The 27,436-nt window shown below is 44.5% G+C and overlaps 1 protein-coding gene across 1 annotated transcript in view; it reads left to right on the forward strand.

The window, feature by feature from the left end:
• Positions 1–27,436, forward strand: part of KDM7A (lysine demethylase 7A) — a 100,819-nt gene that overhangs the window by 11,184 nt on the left and 62,199 nt on the right. Inside the window, exon 2 of the mRNA XM_030544159.1 lies at positions 11,568–11,653. Within this exon, the coding sequence (XP_030400019.1) occupies positions 11,568–11,653 (86 nt within the window). The remainder of the gene's footprint in view (positions 1–11,567; positions 11,654–27,436) is intronic.

The raw sequence follows: 27,436 nt of genomic DNA on the forward strand, positions 1-27,436 counted from the left end.
GGGTTAGTATGGTCGCAACTCGACGGTATTGGCCTCCGTGCGGTATCCCATGGTGCACCATTTTGACTGCTCTGGAAAGCAATCCGAACTCGGATGCACTGGCCAGGTAGATAGGAAAAGCCCCACAAACTTTTGAATTTAGTTTCCTGTTTGCCTAGCGTGGTGCTCTGATCAGCACGGTTGGCTGTGCAGTCCCAAATCCAAAAAGAGCTCCAGTATGGACTGTACGGGAGATACTGGATCTGATCGCTGTATGGGGAGACAAATCTGTTCTATCACAGCTCCGTTGCAGAAGATGAAATGACAAAAAGCATTTGAAAAAATCTCCAGGCTATGATAGACAGAGGCCACAGCAGGGACTCGGCGCAGTGCTGCGTGATAAGCGTAACGGAAAGCCAAAGAATCAAATGGACGCTCATAGAGGGAGGGGGTACTGAGGACTCCAGCTATCCCACAGTCCCCGAAAAGCATTTGCATTCTTGGCTGAGCTCCCAATGCCTGAAGGGTCAAAAACATTTTCCCGGGCTTTTCAGGGTGTATGTCGTCAATTTATACCCTTCTCCCCACCACAAAAGAAAAGGGAAAAAAATTTTCTCGCCTTTTTTTCAGTGTTACCCTATGTCTACTGCATGATGCTGATAGACAGGGTGCTGCAGTGCTGAACACTAGCATCCCCTTCCCGATGGCAGATGGTGCAAAATGGCTGGTAGCCATCGTCATCATCAGCCCGTGAGTGCTCCTGGCTGGCATCGGTGAGGTTGGCCCCGGGCACCTGGGTAAAAATGGGAATGACTCCCGGTCATTCCCGGCAGGTGGTACAAAAGGCTTGGTAACCATCCTCATCATAGCAGCTGCAGGCTGAGCTCCATCAGCCCCTCCTCCCTTTCATGTCTAAAGAAGATTCTGTACTCCCTGGACTATCACAGCAGCTGGAGGCTGCCTCCCTCTCATTTTATCTCACTAAAAACTCAGTGTTTCTTATTCCTGCATTCTTTATTACTTCATCACACAAATGGGGGGACACTGCCATGGTAGCCCAGGAGGGTTGGGGGAGGAGGGAAGCAACGGGTGGGGTTGTTGCAAGGGCACCCCCCGTGAATGGCATGCAGCTCATCATTTCTGCGGGATCTCTGGGGCTCTGACCCGGAGCAGCTGTGCTCTTTGGTCCTCTAGTACACTTGCCCCATATTCTAGGCAGGACTGACTCTATTTTTAGACAAAACATAAAGAAGGGAATGACCTGGGGAATCATTCCCATTTTTGTCCATGCGCCCCCGGCCGACCTCAGCGAGGCCAGCCAGGAGCACCCATGACAGCAGCAGATGGTACAAAAGGATTGATAACCATCATTGCCAATTTCTGATTTCAAATGGTGCAAAATGACTGATAACCATCATCTCATTGCCAATTTACAATGGCAGATGGTGCAGTAGGGATGGTAACCATCTCTGCTACCTTGCAAAGGCAAATGAGTGCTGCTGTGTAGCACTGCAGTACTGTCTGCCAGCAGCATCCAGTACACATACGATGACAGTGACAAAAAGCAAAACAGGCTCCATGGTTGCCATGCTATGGCATCTGCCAGGGCAATCCAGGAAAAAAGGGTGCGAAATGATTGTCTGCCATTGCTTTCACGAAGGAAGGATTGAGTGACGACATCTACCCAGAATCACCCGCGACACTGTTTTTGCCCATTCATGCATTGGGATCTCAACCCAGAATTCCAATGAACGAGGGAGACTGCGGGAACTATGGGATAGCTACCCAGAGTGCAACGCTCCAGAAATTGACGCTAGCCTCGGTACGTGGATGCACACCACCGAATTAATGTGCTTAGTGTGGCCGCGTGCATTCAACTTTATACAATCCGTTTTAAAAAAACGGTTTCTGTAAAATCGGATTAATCCCGTAGTGTAGACATACCCTAAGGCAGGTTTTACTATACTGTGGCATGGTCTGCATACAGAAGAGAAGGTTCTTCTTCAAGTAGTGTCCCTATGGGTGCTACACCATAGGTGTGTTTGTATCTTGCAGTGCTAATCAGAGAACATTGGTAGCAGTGTCCGTTAAGCCTGCACATGTACTGTGTCTCCTCCTGTCTTGTCATGAGGCTAGTCAGCATGCACGGGCTAACCCCCCTCAGTTCCTTCTCAACCACCCTTGGCTAGAGACGGAGCTATTCACAGTCTATTACGACCATTGCTTTTGATTTTGCATTTCTGTAGTTAGCCTCGTAGTATTTAGTGTAGTGATAGTTTTACCCTTCCCCCAACGAGGTATGCCTGGTTCATGGGGCTTCAAGAAGGGCCTTTCTTGCAAAGAGGTGATCTTGTTACAGACAAGCACTTTCGGTGCATACACTTGGGGAAGGCCACATTCAGCAAAAGTGTGGTGTCTGCCAGCAACTCAGGCCCAGGCCTTGTAAGGATAGAGAGTTCAGACAGAAGATCATGTTAATGGAGAGGGCTCTCTGATCCTCTCTGGACCTTTGCCACAAGTAACCTGGCAGACATGAGTCTTTTCGACAGCCCTCAAAATCTAAACGCTGTTGGTTGAAGAAACAAGCCACTGACCCCTCTCGTAAGTAGTTGAAAAAGAGAGTGGGACGTCTAGCGAGCTTTGAGATAGCCACAAACTGTCTCCAGCACACTCGGTTTCCTTGGTACCAACAGCACTGCAACAATCCCAGCCTGGTATCCACGGCTTGCGAAAATCTATAGTGGCAGGTACCATTGATAAGTCTACGAACCTGAAGGGCATGGGTACAGAGTCCATGGTGCTGTGAGGCAAGGACAGGAATAAGCACTCCGCTAAGAAGGCATTGCTGGTACGCGATTCTCCAAGAGTATAGTCATTGATGCCTTATCGCACCAGAGCAACTGGTATGGGCAAGATCCTCATCCCTCCCCAACCTCTCCAGTACTGTTAACGGCACCGAGTCAGTCAGTACTGCCAGTATTCCGACACTCAAGGGACCTTCGTGTATCAGATGTACTGAAGTCTCCTCTTCTCTGTACCGGCTGTGCCCGTAATGGGAATCTTCCCCTCTACCCTGCCATGCTCCCCTGCTTTCTAGTGAGGGTTTAGATAGTGAACTGAAGGAGGTGGCATCACAGTACTCCTCCCAAGCCCTTATGGTGCCCAATATCAACAGAGTCCCCAGGCATACTCTCGGATGGCCCCACCACTGTCATCTTGGTACAGCCACCCATGGGAACCACCACTGAGCTCTGTGCCACCACCACCCCAGTGGCCATCTGGTACTCTTGGGCTGCATATAGCCACCATGCCTCTCGAGCTTCTAGCCCCACCCAAGAACCCTTGAGGTGCACCACTTCCGTCTCAGTATCCAGAGTTTCAGAACCTCGATAAGAAATCGTGGAGGAACAGGAGGGCAGTGTTGAGGAAGAGGTGACCCTGTCATGCCTCCCTGGATGAGGCAGTCATGCCTTCCCCAGCATCTCTGGTGGATGACTTTTGCCTCTTCCAGGACCTGGCAGAGAGTGGCAGACACTCTCCAAATACCGCTAGAAGAAGTCGAGGACATCCACCATCCTCGTCTCCTTGAAATACTCCATTCCCTGCCTCAAAAATTGCCCTACCCATTAACGAGATAATTCTGGACCCTGCAAAAACCATTTGACAGACCTCAGCATCAGTGTCACCTACCTGAGAGCAGGCAGACAAAAAATATGTCCCAATGAGAGAGAGACTTCTACCACCCTTCACCCAACTCCTTTGTGGTGGGCACTATTAATTCCCACAGCTGTCAATAACAGATGAGGTCCACTGCCTATGATAGGGACTGGAAGTGCTTGGACCTTTTGGGGAGGAAGGCATACTCCTTGGCCATGCTTCAGTTTCAAATTGCCAGTTCCCAAGCCCTGATGGCAAAATACGGCTATACCTCTATCCTGATATAACGCTGTCCACAGAAGCCAAAAAATCTTACTGTGTTATAAGTGAAACCATGTTATATCGAACTTGCTTCGGTCTGCCGGAGTGTGCAGCCCCACCCCCCCGAGTGCTGCTTTATCGCGTTCAATCCAAATTCATGTTATATTGGGTCACATTATATTGAGGTAGAGGTGTATGTAAACTATTAGAAACTGAATGATTTTATTGAGCAGCTGCCTGAGTCGCATTACAACCAATTTAAGGCTATCATCCCAGAGGGACAGTTAGTGGCCAAGACAATGCTACAGTCTTCCCTCGATGCAGCCGACACAGCGGCCAGGTCCATCTGCATGGCTGGGTGATATGACATGCATCATGGCTTCATCTGTCAGGCTTTCTGTAAGAGGTGCGGTCAACTGTTGAAGAACTTCCCTTAGTGCCTTCAAAGCTCTTCACAGAGAAGAGTGATGGCTCTCGTCACACACTGAAGGATTCTAGTGCGATTCGCTGTTCACTGGGCATCTGCATGCCAGGACAAAAGAGAAAATGTAGTCAGCAGCCCCAGCACAAACCACACAGCTCCTAATACCTGACTCAGCATTACTACGAGCCACAAAGACAGAGAAATTTTTGAGACATAAACCATCTGGCATGCAATCTTCCTCATTCCCAGCTGTCCATGTCCAAGCATCAATTTTAACATGTTGGTTGAGGCATCAATAGACCACTCCCCCTCCCCCCCAACCTCTACAGCTGACCACCACTATCCACCCCTTTGGGCAGCATTCTGCAGCACTTAGGAGCACATAACATGAGACCAATGGTTTGCAATGGGTACTCTATCCATTTTACCTCCTTCCCTCCGTACTTGCCTCCCACAGGCATCGCCCCCGCAGTTCCTATTGTCCGTGGTTCCCAGCCAGTGGGAGCTGTGGAACTGGCACTCTGGGCGAGGGCAGCATGTGGAGTCTCCATGGCCTGGCTGCCCCTGTTCCTATGGGCCACATGGATGTGCTGCTGCTTCCAGGAGTGACATGGAGTTAGGGCAGGCAGGGAGCCTGCCTTAGGTCCACTGCGCCGCTGACTGGACTTTTAATGGCCTGGTCAGTGGTGCTGACTGGAGCTGCCAAGGTCTCTTTTCGACCAGGTGTTCTGGTTGAAAAATGGACACCTGACAACCCTGCAATCTGCATGTAAGTTGAGGATGGAAGAGCTTGAATCTGATGGCAACCAAGATGTCTGAGTACCAGAAGGGCCTGCTGATCCATCTGAACAATTTATAAATCTACCTGTATTTTTGCAAAGCTCCCATGACTACTTTCCAGTAACCACAGTGCAAAAATATAAATAAAAATATATATAAATAGAAATATAAATAATAATCACTGGCCCCATATTGAGTAGTTTGTTCTATAATTATGCTTATGATGTATGAGGAACTATTTATTTACCTAGTTCACAGCAGTTGGGCATAGATACAAGCAGGGCCAGCTCTTCCATTTAGGCGGCCTAGGCAATTGCGTGGGGCGGCATTTTGCCAGCAGGGGGCGACAGGCGGCCCAAGTGAACCTGCCGCAGTCGTGCCTGCGGAGGGTCCCCTGGTCCTGTGGTTCCAGTGAAGCTGCCGCAGGCGTTCCTGCGGATGGTCCCCTGGTCCTGTGGTTCCAGTGAAGCTGCCGCAGGCGTTCCTGCGGACGGTCCGCTGCTCCTGCGGCTCCGGTGGACCTCCCGCAGGCATGGCTGTAACAGCTCCACCGGAGCCACGGACCAGCGAGCGGGGCGGCGAAATGGCCATGTGCCTATGGCGCTAAAAACACTAGCGCCGGTCCTGGATACAAGAAACAAATGAGTCAGCATAATTTAATCAACATAAGAGCTGAATATTATCTTTCAGAAAGCCTTTGACAAGGTCCCTTACCAAAGTCTCTTAAGCAAAGTAAGCTGTCATGGGATAAGAAGGAAGGTCCTTTCATGGATCAGTAACTGGTTAAAAGATAAGAAACAAAGGGTAGCAATAAATGGTCTGTTTTCAGAATTGAGAGAACTAAATAGAGGTGTCCCCCAGGGCTTTCTACTGGGACCAGTACTGTTGAACATATTCATAAATGATGTGGAAAAGGAGTAAATGATGAGGTGGGAACATTTGCAGATGATACAAAACTACTCAAGATAGTTAAGTTCAAAGCAGACTGTAAAGAGTCTATAAGGTGCCACAGGATTCTTTGCTGCTTTTACAGATCCAGACTAACACGGCTACCCTCTGATACTTGACAAAATGGTAGATGAAATTCATTGTTGATAAATGCAAAACAATGCACTTTGGAAAACCATAATCCCAACTATACATATAAAGTGGTGGGTGGGTCAAAATTAGCTCAAAAAAGAGATCTTGGTGTCACTGGATGGTTCTCTGAAAACATCCACTCTATGTGCAGCAGCAGTCCAAAAAAGCAAACAGAATGTTGGGAATCATTAAGAAAGGGACAGATGATAAGACCAAAAATATCATAATGCCTCTATAGAAATCCTTGGTATGCCCACATCTTGAGTACTGCATGTAGATGTGGTTTCCCCATCTCAAAAAAGGTATATTGTAATAGGAAAAGAGCAACAAAAATGATAAGGGGTATGGAACAGCTTCCATATGAGGAGCAATTAATGACTGACTTTTCAGCTTGAAAAAGAGATGTTGAAGGGGGGATATGATAGGAGTCTATTTAAAACACAATTGGTCTGGAGAAAGTAAATAAGGAAGTGTTATTTACTACTTCCCATAATGCAAGAACCAGGGGTCGATAAATGAAATTAATAGGCAGCAAGTTTAAAACAAACAAAAGGAAGCATTTCTTCACACAATGCACAGTCAACCTGTGGAACTCTTAGCCATTACAACATCCTCTGGAAAAGACTATAACAGTGTTCAAAAAAGAACTAGATAAGTTCATGGAGGATAGGTCCATCAATGGCTATTAGCCAGGTTGAGCAGAGATGGTGTCTAGCCTCTGTTTGCCAGAAGCTAGGAATGGGTGACAAGGGATGGATCACTTGATGATTACCTGTTCTCTTCAGTCTCTCTGAAACACCTGGCACTGGCCACTGGGCTAGATGGATCTAGTATGGCTGTTCTTATTTTTGTTTAGTAATAATGCAGTATTGGAATGACACTGGAATATAATAGGACTAATGGATAGCTATTGGTTCCTTTTTTTTAGCAAAAAAAATAAATTCAGTTTGCTCAATTCTTAGCAGCGTGATATAAAAATGAACAGCTTTGGAATCTTTTGTGTCTAAGGCTACTTCCTCATCAGTCAGTTTTATCTTAGATTTAAGGTTTAAATGACTTAGTTTTACCCTCAGAATATTAATGATCTGGCTTGGTTATTTAGACTAGCCTTCAAATACAGTTCATTTTTTCAACTTGCTTTTTCTCTACAGAAGGAAATGTTTGTATCTGATGACAAAATTTTCAATCTGTTTCTCAGTCTTCCTCTGCAACCCAAGCTCTAAAATATTTTGATTGTGTAAATTTGCTCCGTGAAGGAGTCACAAATTGTGACTTAAACAAAACACTTTCTGCTTACAGAATAGCTCCAGAGCCATTTGGTGGATTGGGACAGTGACATCTTTAGCACTTTCTGTTGTCTGAATCTTCAGATTTTGCTTACTTGGCGTCCTTTTGACACTTGGAGACAATTGACTTGAATTAATGACTAACCAGACTTCCATGGGATCTGCCAAACTGATATGGTATCTCCACCCCCATTCCCCTGGATAAAAATGCTCAGTTGGCATTCTTTTCTAGGGACAAGGAGTGGGAGGGGTTATTCTTTGCTTATCTTGCAGTAGTTGAAAGCTGGTTCTACTAATAAAGGTACAACTAACATAAAAGAGTTTAGTTGTCATGTGCAACCTAGATACAAAACTATGCATAGGAACTGTAGGCCATGTTTTAGTCAAAATATAATGCAAAAATTTGCAAAACCTATTTAATAGAAAAACCTTTTGTGTAGTAAATTTGTAGAATTTTGTTTTGATTTGTGATAGTTTGAAAATTAGCAATAATATATTTTAAAAAGGTATGGTATTAATCTTTAACATGTACATAACTATTGCAAGCACAGAGTAGCTAAAATGGGGATTTTCTTTCTATTTTATAAAAGCATCTTTTGGAGAGAGAAAATCCTGTGGAGATGTCATTTTTAAAAGCCGCTTCAAAATATCAGTTTAGTTTAATATGCATTCTATACACATATGTGAGGCTAAATCATTTTGTTTTAAAGTTCTCTTCATTGTACAAAAAACAAACTCAAAACAACCTCCATATAAACCCTGTAGCTAATATAACAATATAACTAATTTTGAAAGGATTCTGCTACTGGTGGTGGTGAGAAGGTATATTTGTAATAAGTTACAAGTATTGTTCTAGTATTTCACTTTGCAAACACCTCATGGAGACTCAATTTAACTGCCTTGCAACTTCAGTTTTGTACTTAATTTCTTTAAAATATTAGTCCTAAACAGCTTTAAAGCTCTTTTTTGGATGGGAAAGGAGCGGAGAAACTGAATAGGAGAGGGGTTCGGGGGGGAGGGGGAGGAGGGGGAAGCTGAATGTTTGGTATCCTCAAATATTTTGTGTACATGTTTTCTTATCCATTTTCTTTCTGGGATGGCCTTCCAAGGGAAGTAGTGGGGGATAATAAACCCTAAGCGTAGCTTGAGAAATTTATGGAGGGAGATGGTGTGATGAGATGACCTACAATGGTAGGTAGATGATCTGCGATAACTAGCATCAAATATCCCCAACGGCTGGCGATGGGACACTATATGAAGAGGGCTCTGAGTTACTACAGGGAATACTTTTGTAGGTGACTGGCTGGTGGGTATTTTCCACATGTTCAGGGTCTAACTGATTGCTGTATTTGGGTTTGGGAAGGAATTTCCCTAGGGTCAGATTGGCAGAGACCTTTTTTTGTTCTTTTTGTTTTTGTTTTGTTTAAACCTTCCTCTGCAGCACAGGTGGGCCCCAGCTGTGTGCTAATTGGGCTGCAGGTTGAGAACCCCTGGACTAGACAATCATGATGGTCCCTTCTGGCCTTAAAGTTTGAGTGTACATCTTGTTGTACAAAGATTTTGGATATTTTGTGGTGCACTTAGAACACTTTTCTATGGCATAGTCAGGAGTTTGACTTGTGGCTCTCAATTCTAGTGAATTAAAGAGTTTCATGGCATTTTTTAATATATATATGGTGTGTTTAATGGTTTTTTTAAGTTTGTCCTTTATAATAAAAATAAAAATGAAAAATGTGCCTAATAAAAACATCTGTCTGAAACCATCTTAAAACTCTATCACAATTAGAGGCGGAGTGTGGGGGGAAGAGATCAGCTTTTAATACTCTGAGTTTTTTGATAGCTGTGAAATTACCCAATGAAACCTACATATTTTTATAAAAGGTTACATATGATAAATCTTCTTTATCTAATCAGTGGGAGCATTTAATATTTTCTTGTTAAACTCAAGAGCATTTCTGTTTTATCTTTAGACCACTTTTAATGTATTGTTATAGACAATAAAATATTTGTGTAAATACAACTATTTATTTTGAATGCAGAGCAGTTCAACTTTGATGCAGAGTTCATTAGTTGTGCTCCATGAATACAAGCATTTTAACTGACTTCTCATGCTACCATATATAATATACACTTGTGACTAAACGTGATACAAGATACCTAGATCCCAGTGGATGTCACTGAAGAGCACTCTCTTCTTGACAAGTCAGATATGGCACATGAGCTTTGCATTTTTAACCAATTTGCTGTAGACATTGGGTCTGTTATGGCTTGGGACCTAATTTACGTGGCAATAGTATTGGTAATTATCTGTTTGCATTGGATTTATAAATATGAATGTTCAGTTTTGTCTGTTTTTGTAAACTTTTATGATTAGTGCCCTACCAAATTCGTGGCCATGAAAAACGTGTCATGGACCATGAAATCTGGTCTCCCCTTGTGAAATCTGTGTTTTTGTGTGTGTTTACCCTATACAGATGTTCCCTGACTTATGCAAGCATTTCTTTCTGAAATGCATTGCATAGCTCGAATTTTATGTAAGTCAGAAACGTATCTCAGGATTATTTTAGGGCAGTCGCAGTATTGCCACCCTTATTTCTGTGCTGCCTTCAGAGCTGGATGGCCGGAGAGTGGTGGCTGTTGGCTGAGCGCCCGGCTCTGAAGGCAGCAACGCAGAAGTAAGAGTGGCAATACCATGCCATGCCATGCCATCCTTCTGTGCTACTACTGGTGGTGGATCTGCCTTCAGAGCTGGGTGCTCGGCCAACAGCCACCACTCTCCGGGCATCCAGCTCTGAAGGTAGTGCTGCCACCAGCACCAGCGCAGAAGTAACAGAAGCAGTACTGCAACCCCTCCTACAATAATCTTGCGACCTCTTCCCTCCCACAACTCCTTTTTGGGTCAGGACCCCTTCAATTACAACACTGAGATTTCAGATTTAAATATCTGAAATCATGAAATGTAAGATTTTTAAAATCCTATGACTGAGAAATTGACCAAAATAGACTGTGAATTTGGTAGGGCCCTATTTATGATATAAAAACCGTTCTTCATCTTTCATCATTATTGATGAACAGGTCACATACTTTGAAGAGAGAGGAATTCTGTCAAACTTTGGATGCCTCTCAGCAAAAAGAGTATTTAAACAATAAATTTTGTTTTGAGAAAATTCTGTATAAACACTGCTTTTCTAAATCATTAATCTCTAGTGATGCAAAACCTGCAAAATATCGCTATCAATACTCCATTTCATATCCAGCCATCTTGAATAGAAAAACTGATCTTTTCCAACACTGCTGGGTTTTTATAGCCATCCATATGTGTTGGTGTAATCTTACCAAGAGAGGAAATAACCTGCTGTAATGTTTGGTCTAAATAATGTATTTATAAATGGCCTAATTGTAGGTATTTTATAACAAGCATTATAAAGAAGTTCATTTATTAAAAACGATGCATATGTTTTTGCAGATCAGAAGAATATACTTAGTGTGGTCACTTTTAGCTGCTGTTGCAAGGGAAAGTATAAGGAAAAATGAATAGTATACCTTATTTCCCTGTGAAGTTTGAGAGAATAGCAGTCTGTGTGCTTTAAGAAATTTTTTTTTTGTACAGTATGCTACCAAAGACATGCATTGCCACATGAGAAGCAACAAAGCTTCCATGGTGTCTTCTGTAAACTACGAGTGCTTAGACTTCAGTAATACATTTTTTTCTGGCTTTGCTTTAATTACCTTGCACACCCTGCTTCTTGTAATTAAGATCAAAGCATTTGTGTAGTTACACTGTGGAATTTACTTCCATCTGGTTACTTTTTATCAGATACTTTAATGGTATTCCCAATTAAACTTTGATTTGCATATTGTTAAAGTCGCTGTATAGATGCTGAAAGTGACAAATATAGTTTGGCTCTAGAGTGGAGTCTTAATGTATGTAGTTCTGACTGTGTAGAGCTACAATATGGTCTGGTAAATGTTGCTAGACTTAATGTTGATTTTTTTGGGGAGGGGGGTGAGGCAGGATAGAGAGGAAAATAAAAGGATTTAGACTCTTGAGATTCTTTTTTTATTCTCATGAGCATTGAAAACAATTTTTTTCTTTTCAGCTGTGTCAAAGTAGAGGAGCACCATGCTGTTGACATTGATCTGTACCACTGTCCCAACTGTGCAGTTCTGCATGGACTATCCTTAAGTAAGTACTGAATGCTCAGACAAAGATCAAGGGTGTAAATGACTATGGATATTCTTTCCCCAACCTGGAACTGGAAAAAATTGTTGGGAAGGGCATTCAAAATTTAACAGGCTATTTATGGCTAATTTGAAGTTTTAAAATATGGTCTGGGAAGGTTCACATGATGCATGGCAGCAGATAAATTGGGTTAGAGCACCTGCAGACTTTTTTCTTAACTGTCATTATCCCATAAAAATGTAAACTACAACTAAAGATCAAACACAGAGTAATTTAACCAAATATTTGGATTGTGACTGGAGTTTGAAGAAAACAAAACTGAGTTATAGGGGAGAGAGGACGGTAGTCACTTTTTAAGTGACTTGAGTGTAGGCAATGATGGTGCATCATTCTTCTCATGCTTCATTGGACACTGGTGAAAATAGCCAGGAAGTGAAAACTGACCAGAATCCTAAAGGACCACACTATAAAAACAAGGAATTCTTATTCAAGTGATTGCTCATGTCCATTCCATTGTAGGTGTGTGTGCTTGCCACACACACCAGTGACGGAAGTTTTCCCCTCAGAGATATTTGTAGGGGACTGGCTCTGGCACCCGCTGGAGTGGCGTGCGTATGCAGTGGTATAAGGGATGCCATCAGCTCCCTCCTCCCTCGGTTCCTTTTTACCGCCTGTGATGATGCTGGAATGTCTCCTTGCCTCGGCAAGTTTACGTCTCTCTCAGCTGTGTCTAGTTGTGAATCTTTTGTATACAATTGTTAAAAACTTGAATAGTATTGTAGTTCCAGTAGTGTTAGAGTTAATAACAGTTGGTTAGTCCTCGACAGAACTTAGTCTAGGGATGGGTCATGTCCTGGTCCTTGGGCTTCAAGCCTTGTGACTGGTTCAAGAAACCTATGCCAGTCAGTGATCCCCATGAAAGCTGCCTAAAGTGCCTGGGGGGGACCCACGTGAGCAACGAGCATTATATCTGTAAGAACTTCAGACCACAAACGAAAAAGGAGCAGGACATTCGTCTTTGAGCGCTCCTTATGGAGTCTGCCCTTGCACTGGCATCGGAGCCGACTAGATTGGACTCTGCTCTGAGCACTGCCGCCTCGGCGTGGAGTGTGCCGCTGGCACCAACCTCAGACTGGCGCTGATCCCATCCCTGGTACCAGCTAAAAAGCAAAAAAAAGGCTGGGAAAGGGCATTTTCCTGTGTCCTATAAAGGGAAGGAGAGAGCTGGAGAAGAGAAAAGACCCACAAGGGGCAGCTCTTTTGCTGTGGACTGTCACCAGGCTCCAGCACCTATTGAGCTGTCGAGTCCCCTTTGATCCCCGGAAAGCGGCAAAGGCACTTGGCGCTTGGTGGTGCTGTCCTTGCTGGAGGTCTTTCAGGTCACTACAGAAATATTGTTCCTTCTGGTGCTGTCCACACCAACTACTGAGGTGCCATGTTCAAAGGGAAAACCTGCCCTGGGATCCTTCCAGAAGTCTCTGTCAATGCAGTGGGTACCCCACCAGCGCTCACCTGAACAGCACCACCAGCCCCTGGATGCAGGTCGGCTTACCTGCCAGAGTTCCCGGCCTGGTTCCCCGGTCTGTAGGCAATGTTCACCGGGATCCCAGCGTTGATCGTCAGCTGTCTGGAGCAGACTCTTAGAGGTGTGTTGCCAGAGCGCTGGCACTCGGAGTGTCCCAAATCTCTGGTTTGCTGGTACGGATCCCCACGGGTGCATTGATGGTCTCCAAGACATGGATTCTCTTGCTCCCAGTCCATGGAGTGGCACCATTCTCATAGCATGAAGTGTCAATCGCGGCACTGAGAGACATGGTCCTGGTACAGCTTCCCAGCAGAGGTCCGCATAGAGAACCGACAGGAACAGGGTAGACAGGCAACATCAGTCCCGTTCTGGTCTCCCAGACAAGCCTCCCCTTCCTAGGGTTCTGAAAACGAGGAGCAAGACCTACCTGCAGATCAAGGCCACCCGCCGGGGCATTGGCATTTCCTTCTGGGCCCCCAGGGGCTGCATGGCTCCAGGGCCAGTGGCCAATCCCTGACACCTGTGGAACCCCTGATCCTGGCCAACTCCTGAGACCTGTGGAATCTGAGGGCATTTTCCCAACCATTTCAGGGGCATTGGTTGGTCTCAGGGGCATCAGAAAGACTGTTGGCCACAGTCTCCTGCCCACCCCCTGACTTGGAAGCGGAGTTAGAGAAAGCTCCCCAGGGACAGCCAGCTCCAGTCGAGGCTCCCCTGGCAGAGGCAGTAGAGTTACCAGGCCCATCTCATAGACTCATAGGTCAGAAGGGACCAATCTGATCATCTAGTCTGACCTCCTGCACAAGGCAGGCCACAGAACCCCACCCATCCAATTTTATAACAACCCCTAACCCAGGACAGAGTTATTGAAATCCTCAAAATTGGTTTGAAGACCTCAAGCTGCAGAGAAACCCATCTGTACCTGCCTCCTCCTAATCTTTGCCTGACGAGGCGTTAGCGGGCCCCTCTCACATGGTCCCTCAGGATGACACATAAGCCCACCAGGAGCTTTTGAAGAGGGTGGCGCTGAATCTCGGGCTGGAAGCAGAGTTGGTGGTGGAGCCTTCAGACTCCCTGTTCAACGTGCTGAGTGCAGCAGCCCCCTTTGAAGGTGGCATTACCAGTACACAAGGGAGTTGTGAAACTGATCAAAGCCCTTTGGGAAAACCCCTCCTCCCTGCCCCCATCTCTAAGCAGGCAGAGCGAGAGTACTGTGTCTCTGCTAAGGAGTTTGAATACCAGTACCTACCCGCCACCTCAAGCCCACTCTCAGTGTCCATAGCCAATGAGCATGATAAACAAGGCCAACTGGGACCAACCCCTAAGAATAAGGAGGCGAAGAAGCTCGATCTTTTTGGTAGAAAGATTTATTCTATGGCCAGCCTCCAGCTAAGAGTGTCCAAACATCAGACCCTACTTGGCCACTATGATTATAACATCTGGCAGTCCATGGCCAAGTTCTCAGAGTCACTGCCTGAGGAGCCCAGGAAGGAATTCCTGGCTATACTGGAGGAGGACAGAGCGGTAGCTGGGACAGTCTTCCCAGTGGCCTCGGATGTGGCAGACTCCACATCCTGGTTTATGGTTTTGGCCATTTCAATGAGACTGGTTGCAGTCGTTGGGCTTAGTGGCAGAGGTTCAGCAGTCCACCCAGGACCTCCCCTTTGACAGCTTGGTGCTGTTCGCAGAGTAGATAGACAGCAAGTTAAGACTCTGAGGCCCCTTCACACTCACTGGTGCTGTACATGCTGGTTGCCAGTGAGGAAGCTGTTCAAGCTGCAACAGTCCCACAGGTTTGAGGTCCCTTCTTGTTCAGAGTCCTTCAGTAAAAAGGACAGGGGCTGTAAGCACTGGCAAGGCCATCAGCTGGCCTCCTGAACTCACTTGAGATGTACCCGCACCCAACTGGGTAATAAGCAAGCATTTTGAGGGTGCACTGAAGTGTGATCTTTCATCCTGTGTCTTGGATCCAACATCCCTGTTTTTTTTCGAACCGCCTGTCTCCCTTTCTCCCTGCCTGGGCCTCTACAACATCAGACTAGTGGGTCCTCAGCGGAGTAGCAGGGAGGTATATCCTCTCCATCTCTTCATGTGTCCTCCTCACGAGCATCTACTCACTCAGGAGGTGCAGGGCCTTCTGCAGGTGGGAGCAGTAGATGAAGTTCCTCTTCACTGAGGGGAAAAATGATTTTACTCCTATTTCTTGATCCCAAAGGCCAAAGTGGGTCTACGCCACATCCTTGATCTGCAGGACGTCAACAAATACCTCAAGAAATCGAAGTTCTGCATGGTGTCCCTGGCCTCCATCATTCCTTCCCTGGATCTGGGAGACTGGTACCGTATGCTCGACCTGAAGGATGTCTGCTTTCACATATCGATATTTCAGGGACACCGATGATTCCTATGTTTTGTAGATAGTACCACCCACTGCCAATTCACGGTGCTCCCCTTTGGCCTAGCAACGGCACCAAGGGTATTCATGAAGTGCATGTTGGTGGTCGTGGTCTACCTCAGATGTCAAGGTATCAAGATCTACCCGTACCTCGACAAATGGCTCATCAAGGGCTGTTCCAGGTCCAGTGCAGTGTCAAGTAGTTGCGGGGCAGGGGCAGAGCAGGGGTGGGGCCTTGGGGGTAGGAGGGGGTGGGTCCTGCACGGAGTCAGGAGAAGCACCCCCCAGCAGATTAGAAATGCTGCACCTATGCCGTATTGGCCCTGTGGCCACTTCTTAATGGCCTGGACCTACTCTAGCAGGATCAAGGTTGGCTCTTGCACCTGAACCTCACCTCTCTCCAACTCATGGCTTGGATGCTGTGTGGTTGAACCTAGAGGAATGAGCCTGCTCTACTCGGGTACAGCAGGTTCTTTTGGAGAGCAGAAAGCCTTCCACCAGAATGACTTACCTAGCAAAGTGGAAGCATTTCACCTGCTGGCGTCAGAGCAGAATATCTCCCCGACCCACTTGTCCTTGCAGTCCATCCTGGATTACTTGCTTCACGTGAAGCACCAGGGCCTTGCCTTTTCCTCAGTCATGGTGCACCTGGCAGCCATATCAGCTTTCCATCCCCAGGTCCAGGGTAGATCTGTATTCTCACATGAGGAGATGATCAGGTTCCTGAAAAACCTTGAAAGACGTTTTCTGCTGATCCGGGGCCTGGTTCTCCAGTGGGATGTTAACTTGGTCCTCTCCAGGCTCACAGGTCCATCGTATTCCTTGTAGCTATTACTTCAGTGAGATGAGTCTCTGAGAATAAAGCCCTCACTTCGAAGCCCCTGTACATGGTGTTCTACAAGGACAAGGTTCAGCTGCGGCCCCATCTGGCCTTCCTGCCAAAGTTGGTGTCTTAATTCCATGTCAACCAGAATATCTTCCTCCCGGTGTTCTGTCAAAAGCCTCACATAACCAACGAGGAGAAATGCCGCCTGCACACTCTAGATCAGTGGTTCTCAAAGCCAGTTCATCGCTTGTTCAAGGAAAGCACCTTGCAGGGCAGGCAGGTTGGTTTACCTGCCGTGTCTGCAGGTTCGGCCGGTCGCAGCTCACACTAGCTCTTCACTGCTCCAGGCCAGTGGGGGCTGCAGGAAGGGCGGCCAGCACATTCTTCGGCCCACGCTGCTTTCTGCAGCCCCCATTGGCCTCGAGTGGCCTTAAATTGCTTTTGCATATGGTGGGAACCCTGTCTCCAAGCTTCGTTCCAACACCAGTCAGTGGACACCTGGTCACCTGTCCCTGTAGCGTCCTAGCAGCCATGAGTCGGAGGCTGTTTACAGTGTCTTTAGGAAGGCTCCCTGATGGGAGATTATCTTCTTCTAAAATCTATTGTTTTCTAATGGCCCTGTAACCTGAATGGGCCCTTCCCAGCTCGCCAGCTAGACTGACAGTCTTTTGCCTAGTGAGCGTTCCCCAGGTGTAAATACATTTGTGATGCAGATACATAGTCAATATTCCTAACTTTAGATACAAAAGTGATACATGCCTACAAATAGGATAATCATATTCAGTAAATCATAACCTTTCCAATGATATCTCACTTGACCTATCTTGCATAAAATACATTATGAGTATGTAATAATCATATAATATTACTGTGAAGAATATAGGGTGCAGTGCCACACTCTCTCCTCTTATGTCTTTGTAATTTTTCTCATTGCCAGTCTCCATTCCAGTTTCCTGATTTATAAACAAATCCCCACACATCCCTATTTGAACCTAAATCTCCTAGGAATTAGCCTAAATCTCCTAGGAATTGCAAAATAAGCCATCATTCAAACACAGTGCCAGCAGAGACTTCTCCATCCATTTCCTCTTCATTAGCTCCGGGGTGTAGATCATAAGTGAAAAGATGAAAAACTTCACTTCATTCCTTGATGGATTACTTGCAACCCTCAGTGGACAGATTTCCTGAGCAAGTAAAAAAAAGCAGGGAATCATTTGGTTGCAACTTAATGTTAATGATAGCAGTTGTAGATAGCATCGGATATCTTTGCCAAGAGCTGAGCCAGTTAAAAGCACAGGTTACTAGAACAACCAAGTACCTTGAAGAGTTAGAGAAGAGACACAGAAAGCAAAAATCTGAAGATTGTCTGCTAGTAGGTGCTGAAGGCATCTTCAGTTCCTTGATTTCCCCTGAATATTCAATCTCTTCTCCAAAAGAAGGCAAGGTAAAAATTAGCATGACCTGTTGTTGTCTCATAGACTCGTAGGTCAGAAGGGACCAATATGATCATCTAGTCTGACCTCCTGCACACGGCAGGCCACAGAACCCTACCCATCCATTTTTATACAACCCCTAATCCAGGACTGAGTTATTGAAATCCTCAAAACTGGTTTGAAGACCTCAAACTGCAGAGAATCCACCAGCAAGCGACCTATGCCCCACGCTGCAGAGGAAGGCGAAAAACCTCCAGGGCCCCTGCCAATCCGCCCTGGAGGAAAATTCCTTCCCGACCCCAAATATGGCGATCAGCTAAACCCTGAGCATGTGGGCAAGACTCACCAGCCAGCACCCAAGAAGGAATTCTCTGCAGTAACTCAGTTCCCATCCCATCCAACATCTCCCCGCAGACCATTGAGCAGACTTATCTGGTGATAATCCAAGATCAATTGCCCAAATTAAACTATCCTATCATAACATCCCCTCCATATACTTATCAAGCTTAGTCTTGAAGCCAGATAAGTCTTTTGCCCCTACTACTTCCCTCGGAAGGCTGTTCCAAAACTTCACTCCCCTAATGGTTAGAAACCTTCGTCTAATTTCAAGTCTAAACTTCCTAATATCCAGTTTGTACCCATTCGTCCTCGTGCCTACATTAGAACTAAACTTAAATAATTCCTCTCCCTCCCTAACGTTAACGCCCCTGATATATTTATATAGAGCAAGCATATCCCCCCGCAGCCTTCTTTTGGCCAGGCTAAACAAGCCAAGCTCTTTGAGTCTCCTTTCATAAGGCAGGTTTTCCATTCCTCGGATCATCCTAGTAGCCCGTCTCTGGACCTGTTCCAGTTTGAATTCATCCTTCTTGAACATGGGACACCAGAACTGCACACAATATTCCAGATGGGGTCTCACCAGCGCCTTATATAACGGTACTAACACCTCCTTATCCCTGCTGGAAATACATCGCCTAACGCATCCTAAAATCGCATTTGCTTTTTTAACAGCCGTATCACATTGGTGGCTCATAGTCATTCTGCTATCGACCAATACCCCAAGGTCCTTCTCCTCCTCCGTCGCTTCCAACTGATGCGTCCCCAACGTATATCTAAAATTCTTATTATTAATCCCTAAGTGCATGATCTTGCACTTTTCACTGTTGTATTTCATCCTATTACTCTTACTCCAGTTTACAAGGTGGTCCAGATCTTCCTGAATAGTATCCCTGTCCTTCTCCGTGTTAGCAATACCCCCCAACTTTGTGTCATCCGCAAACTTTATTAGCACATTCCCGCTCTTTGTGCCAAGGTCAGTAATAAAAAGGTTAAATAAGATCGGTCCCAAAACCGATCCTTGAGGGACTCCACTAGTAACCTCCTTCCAGCCTGACAGTTCACCTTTCAATACGACCCGCTGGAGTCTCCCCTTTAACCAGTTCCTTATCCACCTTACAAATTTCATATTCATCCCCATCTTTTCCAATTTAACTAACAGTTCCCCATGTGGAACCGTGTCAAATGCCTTACTGAAATCGAGGTAAATTAGATCTACCGCATTTCCTTTATCTAAGTAATCCGTCACCTTCTCAAAGAAGGAGATCAGATTGGTTTGGCACGATCTACCTTTAGTAAATCCATGTTGCAATTCGTCCCAATTACCATTGACCTCTATGTCCTTGACTACTTTCTCCCTTAAAATTTTTTCCAAGACCTTACATACTACAGACGTCAAGCTAACAGGCCTATAATTACCTGGATCACTTTTATTCCCTTTCTTTAAAATAGGGACTACGTTAGCAATCCTCCAGTCGTACGGCACAACCCCCGAGTTTATTGATTGCTTAAAAATTCTCGCTAACGGGCTCGCAATTTCACGTGCCAGTTCCTTTAATATCCTCGGATGGAGATTGTCCAGGCCCTCTGATTTTGTCCCATCAAGCTGTTCCAGTTTGGCCTCTACCTCAGTTGTGGTAATATCCACCTCCATATCCACATTCCCGCTTATCATCCCTCCATCATCACTAAACTCCTCACTAGTCTTATTAAAAACTGAGGCAAAGTACTTATTTAGATATTGGGCCATGCCTAGGTTGTCCTTAACCTCCATTCCATCCTCAGTGTATAGCGGCCCCACTTCTTCTTTCTTTGTTTTCTTCTTATTTATGTGGCTGTAGAACCTTTTACTATTGGTTTTGATTCCCTTTGCAAGGTCCAGTTCAATGCGGCTTTTAGCCTTCCTCACTTTATCCCTACATGTTCTGACCTCACCTAGGTAGCTTCCCTTGGTAATCCTGCCTTTCTTCCACTCCCTGTAAGCTTTCTGCTTTCTCCTAATCCCCTCTCTGAGTTGCTTGCTCATCCAGCTTGGCCTTCAACTCCTGCCCATGGTTTTTTCCCCCTTTCTTGGGATGCAGGCTTCCGACAATTTCCGCAGCTGCGACTTAAAGTAATTCCAGGCCTCCTCCGCATTTAAATCCGCAAGTTCCTCCGTCCAATCCACTTCCCTAACTAATTTCCTTAACTCTTTAAAATTAGCCCCCGAGAAATCGAAAACCCTAATCTGAGATCTACATTCATTTATCCTTCCATCTAGTTTGAACTGAATCAGCTCATGATCACTCGAACCAAGGTTATCCCCTACCACCATTTCTTCTGCGAGGTCCTCACTGCTCACGAAAACCAAATCTAAAATGGCATCCCCTCTCATAGGTACTTCAACTACTTGATGAAGAAATCCATCCGCTATCACATCCAGAAAAATCTGACCCCTATTATTCTTGCAAGCACTTGTCCTCCAGTCTATATCCGGGAAGTTGAAGTCTCCCATAATCACACATTTCCCCTTTGTGTTTACTTCATTAAAGACATTAAAGAGGTCTCTATCCATATCCAAATCAGATCCCGGTGGTCTATAGCACACCCGAAGCACTATCTCAGGAGAAGCTCTAGTTGCTTTTTTACCCAGTGTGATTTTTGCCCAGACAGACTCTGTCTTATCCATTCCATCGCTTCTTATTTCATTACAGTTAATCTCATCATTGATGTACAAGGCTACTCCACCACCTTTGCCTTTCTTCCTGTCTTTTCTAAACAGCACATAGCCTTCAATACCTGTACTCCAGTCATGAGTACTATTCCACCAGGTTTCTGTTATCCCTATAATATCTGGTTTCACTTCCTGCACCAGTAGCTCCAGTTCCTCCATCTTGTTACCTAGGCTCCTCGCATTAGTGTAGAGACATTTTAATTTTTGGCGTTTAGTGTCAATGACATTCTTTCCCCCATCGTGCACAGACCTTCTACCACCAGCATCACGCGTTAATCTGGTTTCTACTCCACTATTCCTCCTTGGATAAATTCTTTGGTCCGCAAGGGTATCCCCTCTCACTGTGTTTACTTCCCTCTCCAGGATATATTCCGGCGTGGAGATCTCCTGAACATCTCCCAACCATCTCCCCCAACTTCCTAGTTTAAAGCTCTCTTGATGAGGTCGGCGAGCCTCCATCCTAGAATTCTATTTCCTTCCTTACTTAGATGAAGTCCATCCTGAGCGAACAGTTGTCTGTCCGTAAACGCTTCCCAATGACCGTACATCCCAAAGCCCTCCTTGTAATACCAATGCCTGAGCCATCTGTTGATCGCCATAATCTTGTCACTCCTTCGTCGCCCTGCCCTAGGAACTGGCAGAATCCCACTGAAGATCACCTGAGCCTCGATTTCTTTGAGCGTCTTCCCCAGTCTGGCATAATCCTCCTTGATACAGTCCAGCGAGTAACTAGCCATATCATTCGTTCCCACATGAAGGACGATCAATGGATTCTTTCCCGCTCCCACTAGGATCCTATTCAGCCTCAGGTCCACATCCTGTATCTTAGCCCCTGGCAGACAGCACACCCTTCTGTTGTCCCGATCAAGTCTAGTTACAGGCCTGTCTATTCTTCTCAGTAAAGAGTCTCCAGTCACGTAGACTTGCCTTTTCCTTGTCTTCTGGATTCCCAGCCAATAGTGAACTATGATTCAGCCCTGAAAAATAAAGGATAAGTTCTATATGCTGTACCCTCCCAAGTTCAAGTTTGTGTACAATGAGTCTCCTATATGTGTTTTGCCTGAAGATAAACAGGGATCTCTGGTCATGGATTGGCAAAATTGAATCTGTTCTGAGCAGCTGGATATATTTCAAACATTTTTTCTCTGTGGTTTTGTTTTTCTTTATCTCCTGACTGGGTCTTCATGGATTATAAATGAAGTGACACAGTATCTTTTTGATAAGGGGTAATTTTGGCAGTATTTCATCTAAAATTACGCTATTATGTGGCCATATTATTATGAGATTACGCTGACTATAGTATCATTCCCATATTTCTTTGCAATAACAGAATTAAGATAGAACCCTAGTTTCTGCAGCTCTCTGAAGATGGATGTGTGGGGTTCAAGTTTAATCACGCAAACTTATGTTTTTTATAATGTAATAGGAGAGGTACATATCAGACTTTTTATTTTTTTTTTCGTTTGTATTATAACTTTGCTGAGGCAGGGAGGAGTTTCAAAGGTGATCAAATAGTCTGTTTTGAAGTAAAGGCTCATAAATTCATCCTACTGCAAGGTTCACCCAATGCTCCCTAGACTCAGAGCTTGATTTCTGTGTTTGATAACTTTTGAACTTTGTAAGCACGTCACACAGGAATTTTGATATACAACATACTTTGTTATGCTGTTTGATTCTTACTACGTTTTAAAATATTTTGGGTTTTTCCTCCCAACGAGATGACTCCTATATACTGTAAAGTTGGCACAATTTCTTACTCTAGGTTTCTGGGAAACTGGCTCCTATTAGACTTTTATTTGGTCTCTAGAAAATGTTCAGAATGAAATACTCTGGATCATTAAATCAGTACCTGTTCCTGTAATTTAATGGCTAGTTTGGGATTAAATTACTATCAAAAGAAAATAGTAGTCTTTGTGGAGGCAAACTGTGCATATGTTTTCCTCTTGTGAGCATATTTAAATTGTGCTGAGAGTGGATGGAGCAGGTTCTTCCCTTTTCATTCGGCCCTAAGAGCAAAGAGGTATGCATCTTGGAGTGTAATGATTAAAATGTTTTAATAATGGAGAGAAGAATATTGAATGGAAAAGAGTAATTCTTGTGAAATGCTTATGTAGATGACGGCCTGGGCTTGGTTTTTTAAAGGTAATCTCTTCTTGTTAAGCTTTTACCTAGGAAAATGTTTTGGATGGAGTTTTGAATTTTATTCTAAAGGCTTATCTGCATTGATTACCCGCCCCCCAACCCCAATTCCCTGAGGATATTTGAGAGCTTGCTGAAGGTATGGCTACACTTGAAATTTCAAAGCGCTGCCGCGGCAGCGCTTTGAAGTGTGAGTGTGGTCGCAGCGCCAGCGCTGGGAGAGAGCTCTCCCAGCGCTGCATGTAAACCACATCCTCTACGGGTGTAGCTTGCAGCGCTGGGAGCTGCGCTTCCAGCGCTGCGGCACTGATTACACTGAGGCTTTACAGCGCTGTATCTTGCAGTGTTCAGGGGGGTGTTTTTTCACACCCCTGAGCTCGAAAATTGCAGCACTGTGAAGTGCCAGTGTAGCCAAGGCCTGAGAGGTTGTGTAACTGACCTTTCTCTGAATGGCATATGGATATTACACCTAAGACTCCAGCTTTGCCTGCCTTTTCTAGAATGTTTCTGATCTGTATGGGTGTGACATCTGCTTCTCAATTAACAACATTAGAGATGAGTTGTTAAAGTTGTTACAGCCCTGATTGTTTTGGAAAATTAATCTCTTGTATAGGATATAAAATGTAATTAATAGCTTCAGGATTAGCAACCTTTAGTTTATGGTCTAAAAGCCTTGTTAATAACCACCCCAGTGCAAAAAGCCATTTATCAATTCTCTAACCTTTCATCACTGTGCACCTGTCCTATGGATCATAATACAATATAGTGTATGTATATATCCTCTAACCTCCTCCAACTTTTTGCCCACCCCCTTTCTGAAAGTGTGATGTGATTTTATATAGATGGATGCTTTTTGGGGTTGGGGGGGGGAGGGAAATAGGCTTTGTAATTTAGCTTGACTGCGAATAAATCCTGGCTCTGCCGAATCAAGGAGAGAGAAGTTCCAAACTTAAGTACGTCTCATGAATGTTCAGTTGACAGCCTCCTTCCTAGAGCCCTGCAACCCAACCTCAACCCAGTGGGACCCAACTACAAGAGTCAGGCTTTGCAGCACTTCTCACCATACACAACACAGCAGAGAGTGGCAGACAGCAGAAGCAGGCTGTTCATCCATTGCTGTATTGACTTTATGGGCAGGAGGCGGCAGGGCCGGCCCACAACATTTTGGCACCTGAAGTGAGGAGCTCAAATGATGCCCCCGTGTCCCATCGCTTAGGCCAAAACTTTGAAAGGTCTCAATTCTGCCTTCTTCCTCTTCTACTCCTCTCATGGTACTGCTCTGCTACCTATCCCAGTAAAGAAAACTAACAACTTAAAATGCCTTGTTCAAAAATTTTAAGTAACACTTAACTTTCAGTCGCCTGAACAGCAAATGTAATTTTTCTTGTCTGCATAGTAATCAGTGTCATTTTTATCTGTTTGAATAATAAAAGTGGTGCTTTCTGTGCCTTCTTGGTTGCAAAGATTTGAATTGCTTCCTGAAGCTTCACAGTCTGGGCCAGCTGATGCTCTATTGAGATGGTTGCAAGGCTGACCAGCCTCTCCTGTGTCATTGTGAAGCGTACTTGTGTTTTTATTAACTTCAGCTTGGAGAAGCTGTGTTCTCCATTGGCAGCTGTTTCAGGAAGTGTTAGAAGTATGCGCAGAGCAACAAAAGCATTTGGAAAGAGGGTGGTCATCTTATTTGTGCACATATATTCCAGAACAGCCTTTGGAGTTGATCCTGCTGAAATGTATCTTGAAAGGGCTTTCAGTTCATCACCTAAATCACTCCACATCTATATCGCACATGTCATCGTGTGTCAATACTGTCTGTAATGCTCTGCATTGCTGGTGTAGGTCTTCAGGTATAGTGAGGAGTTTTGGAATATCATACAACATCTCAAATATACTGCTGTGTTCCTTGAGCTGCGTGAAACGTTCTTCAACTGACTGTATTGCACAATCTAGCACCTGGTGAAAGAATTCAACTTTGAATTGTTGTTTGGGGTCTCTTATGGGATTATCCTGTGCCTTGTAATCAAAATGTTGTCTTCTTCGGTGACTCTTGTATTCTTGAATGGGTGGGAAAATAGCTTCAGTGTGAAGTTTCTCTGCCAACTTCTGTGCGCTCTTCAGAACGTTTTGAAATCCCTCATCTGACTGGTAAGACTGTACGTATGTCTTTGTTTTGTTCAGTTGTTTATCGCTTCAGATATATCAAGGTCAACACCTTGGAGTTTCTTGCTTACAACATTTATTTCAAACACTGTCATGCCACAACACTAAGCCACACAGAAATTTGAAGTTGTGTGTTTCTGGTGATTCCATTTCCCTTTGCCACTGTTCTCTCATGAACCGTTCCTGTCATAGTGTTATCCTCCATAATGGCAACTGTGGCATCATCTTTCTTCCCAATTTCGTGTTTGATAGGCTTTATGGCCTCCACTCGACTTTCCCATCATGTGGCACTCAGTGGTTTCAGTGTCAGAGAGGATGTTCACAGATGTTGCTTCAAAATTTGAATTGTTTTTCCAAGGTAGTGGTGTGTGTACATTTCTTGGGTGGTGACTCTTTGATGCTGTATTCCAGGAGCATCTAACTCGTCCATCCGCTCCACAGTTTTAAGGAAGTTTCCATTGTTTGGACATACAGCTGATCTGAAGTGCCACGCAGTGCTAGGTTTTGGGTAGCAAGCATTCTCACAATGGCAATGAGCTTTTTCAGAACATTTTGCAAGTAAAGAGTCTCTGATGCAATCTTCCCTTGATGCTAATCATCTATGGTGGCCTTTAACTGTAGTCTCATCTCAAGCTCTTTCCACTTATGGAATGCTCTCTGGTGATTTGCTGCTTGCTTATGGCATGCCAGATTTTTTCCAGTCCTATGTTCCTGTAGAACCCAATGTGGCTGCAACATTAGACTGGAAGATTTTGCAACAAAGTCGGTATGCAGCATTCTGGGTTTTTGAGTACATAAGCTATGGCCTCTCCACTTTGTCACCGTTGGGGATTTCCCGCCAGTAACGTGTTGGATGGAAACTTCCGTTTTCATTGTCTTTGGGGAACATGAAGTTTTTCATTTGCTGTGGCCCATGCAATACAAGGAAGTCCCTCATTCTACTGCTCAAGTGAGTCCACAGTCCTCGTTCATCTAGACTTAAGGAACTAAACTCAGCAGCAGCTGTTTCTTGTGCGTGCACCGCACTCTTCTCTGATCTACACTTTTTTCTTCAGGATAAATTCCATATTACCAAATGTCAATTAAGGCTAACTTCCAGCTCACCAAAGAATCCGCTATGCTAATAAAGGCAGACTTCAGTACCTAAAGGAACTCTGCTGTGTAGTTTAAATATGTAAAGATAAAATTTACTCAATTTATTTTTCACACTTCAGCTGAAGTGTGCGCTCCTGACTTGACAATGCACGGCATCCTATGGGTATGCAGTTTGAATATCCACGTCAGCTTGACTTGTGCACTTATCAGATATTTCATACATGTTTTTGAAAATGTGGGCCACCATATCATATTCCTCCTACTACTGTGTAGACATGGTGATCACTGCAAATGTGTTTTGGTTGAGGGTTGCGCTATTGCCAACTTGAAGCATTTAAAAAATGAGTAATCATGAGTAGCTTAAAATAGTGGTATTTTAAAAATTACTAATAAATTTTGCGTTCTTATTCTTTGCCTACTGGTTTTGAAGCCTTTAGGTTACACTTGGGTTATGTTTTCAAGCTTCTCTCCCTAATCATGAGGGCTAGCACGTTTTTTAAAGCTGAGGCTCTCATGTAGTCAGTTGACTGTAGGATCAGGAGCTCCCAAGAAAAACGTTACTCATACATGTTGGCAACATTGCTTTTCATCTTGTTTCAGCCTCTTTCAGATCTCATAGGTCCAGCCTGTTTCTGTTGTAGTAGCACCTAAAGACCCCAAACAAGATTAAATCCCCATTGTACAAACAAATAACACTTATAGTCCCTGCCTAAAATCTAGATTGTGATTTTTCTGAGACAATAGGCAAGGGTCAAACAAAGAGGCAAGGGGAGGGCAGGTAAGAATAGTGAAGGTGTATTTACATAAGTGGTTACTGGCCTGGTGTGCAGAATGTAAAAATCTTAATTAGAACAATAATTAAAATAATGCTTTATCCTGTACTATCTTAAAATGAACTTCTGGCCCATTCTCTGTCACTCCTTTCCCTAAAACATCCCTGCTTCTCCAATGGATTTCCTTAGTCCATTTTTAGTGTTGTAATTATGGCAGGGCCTTTCTTGTTTGCATTGGTGAGGGGACAAATTTTTTCCTTCCCACTTTTTAAAGTTCAAGTTTTTTACATGACATGTCCATTCTAAATCACAAAAATCAAGTAATTTGTTTTTTAAACAATAACTTTATTGTACTTTATTTTCTTATCTGTTTGTGTATTGTTCTAGTGTCTCT

Source organism: Gopherus evgoodei, chromosome 1 (assembly GCF_007399415.2).
Source record: "Gopherus evgoodei ecotype Sinaloan lineage chromosome 1, rGopEvg1_v1.p, whole genome shotgun sequence".
NCBI lineage: Eukaryota > Metazoa > Chordata > Testudines > Testudinidae > Gopherus > Gopherus evgoodei.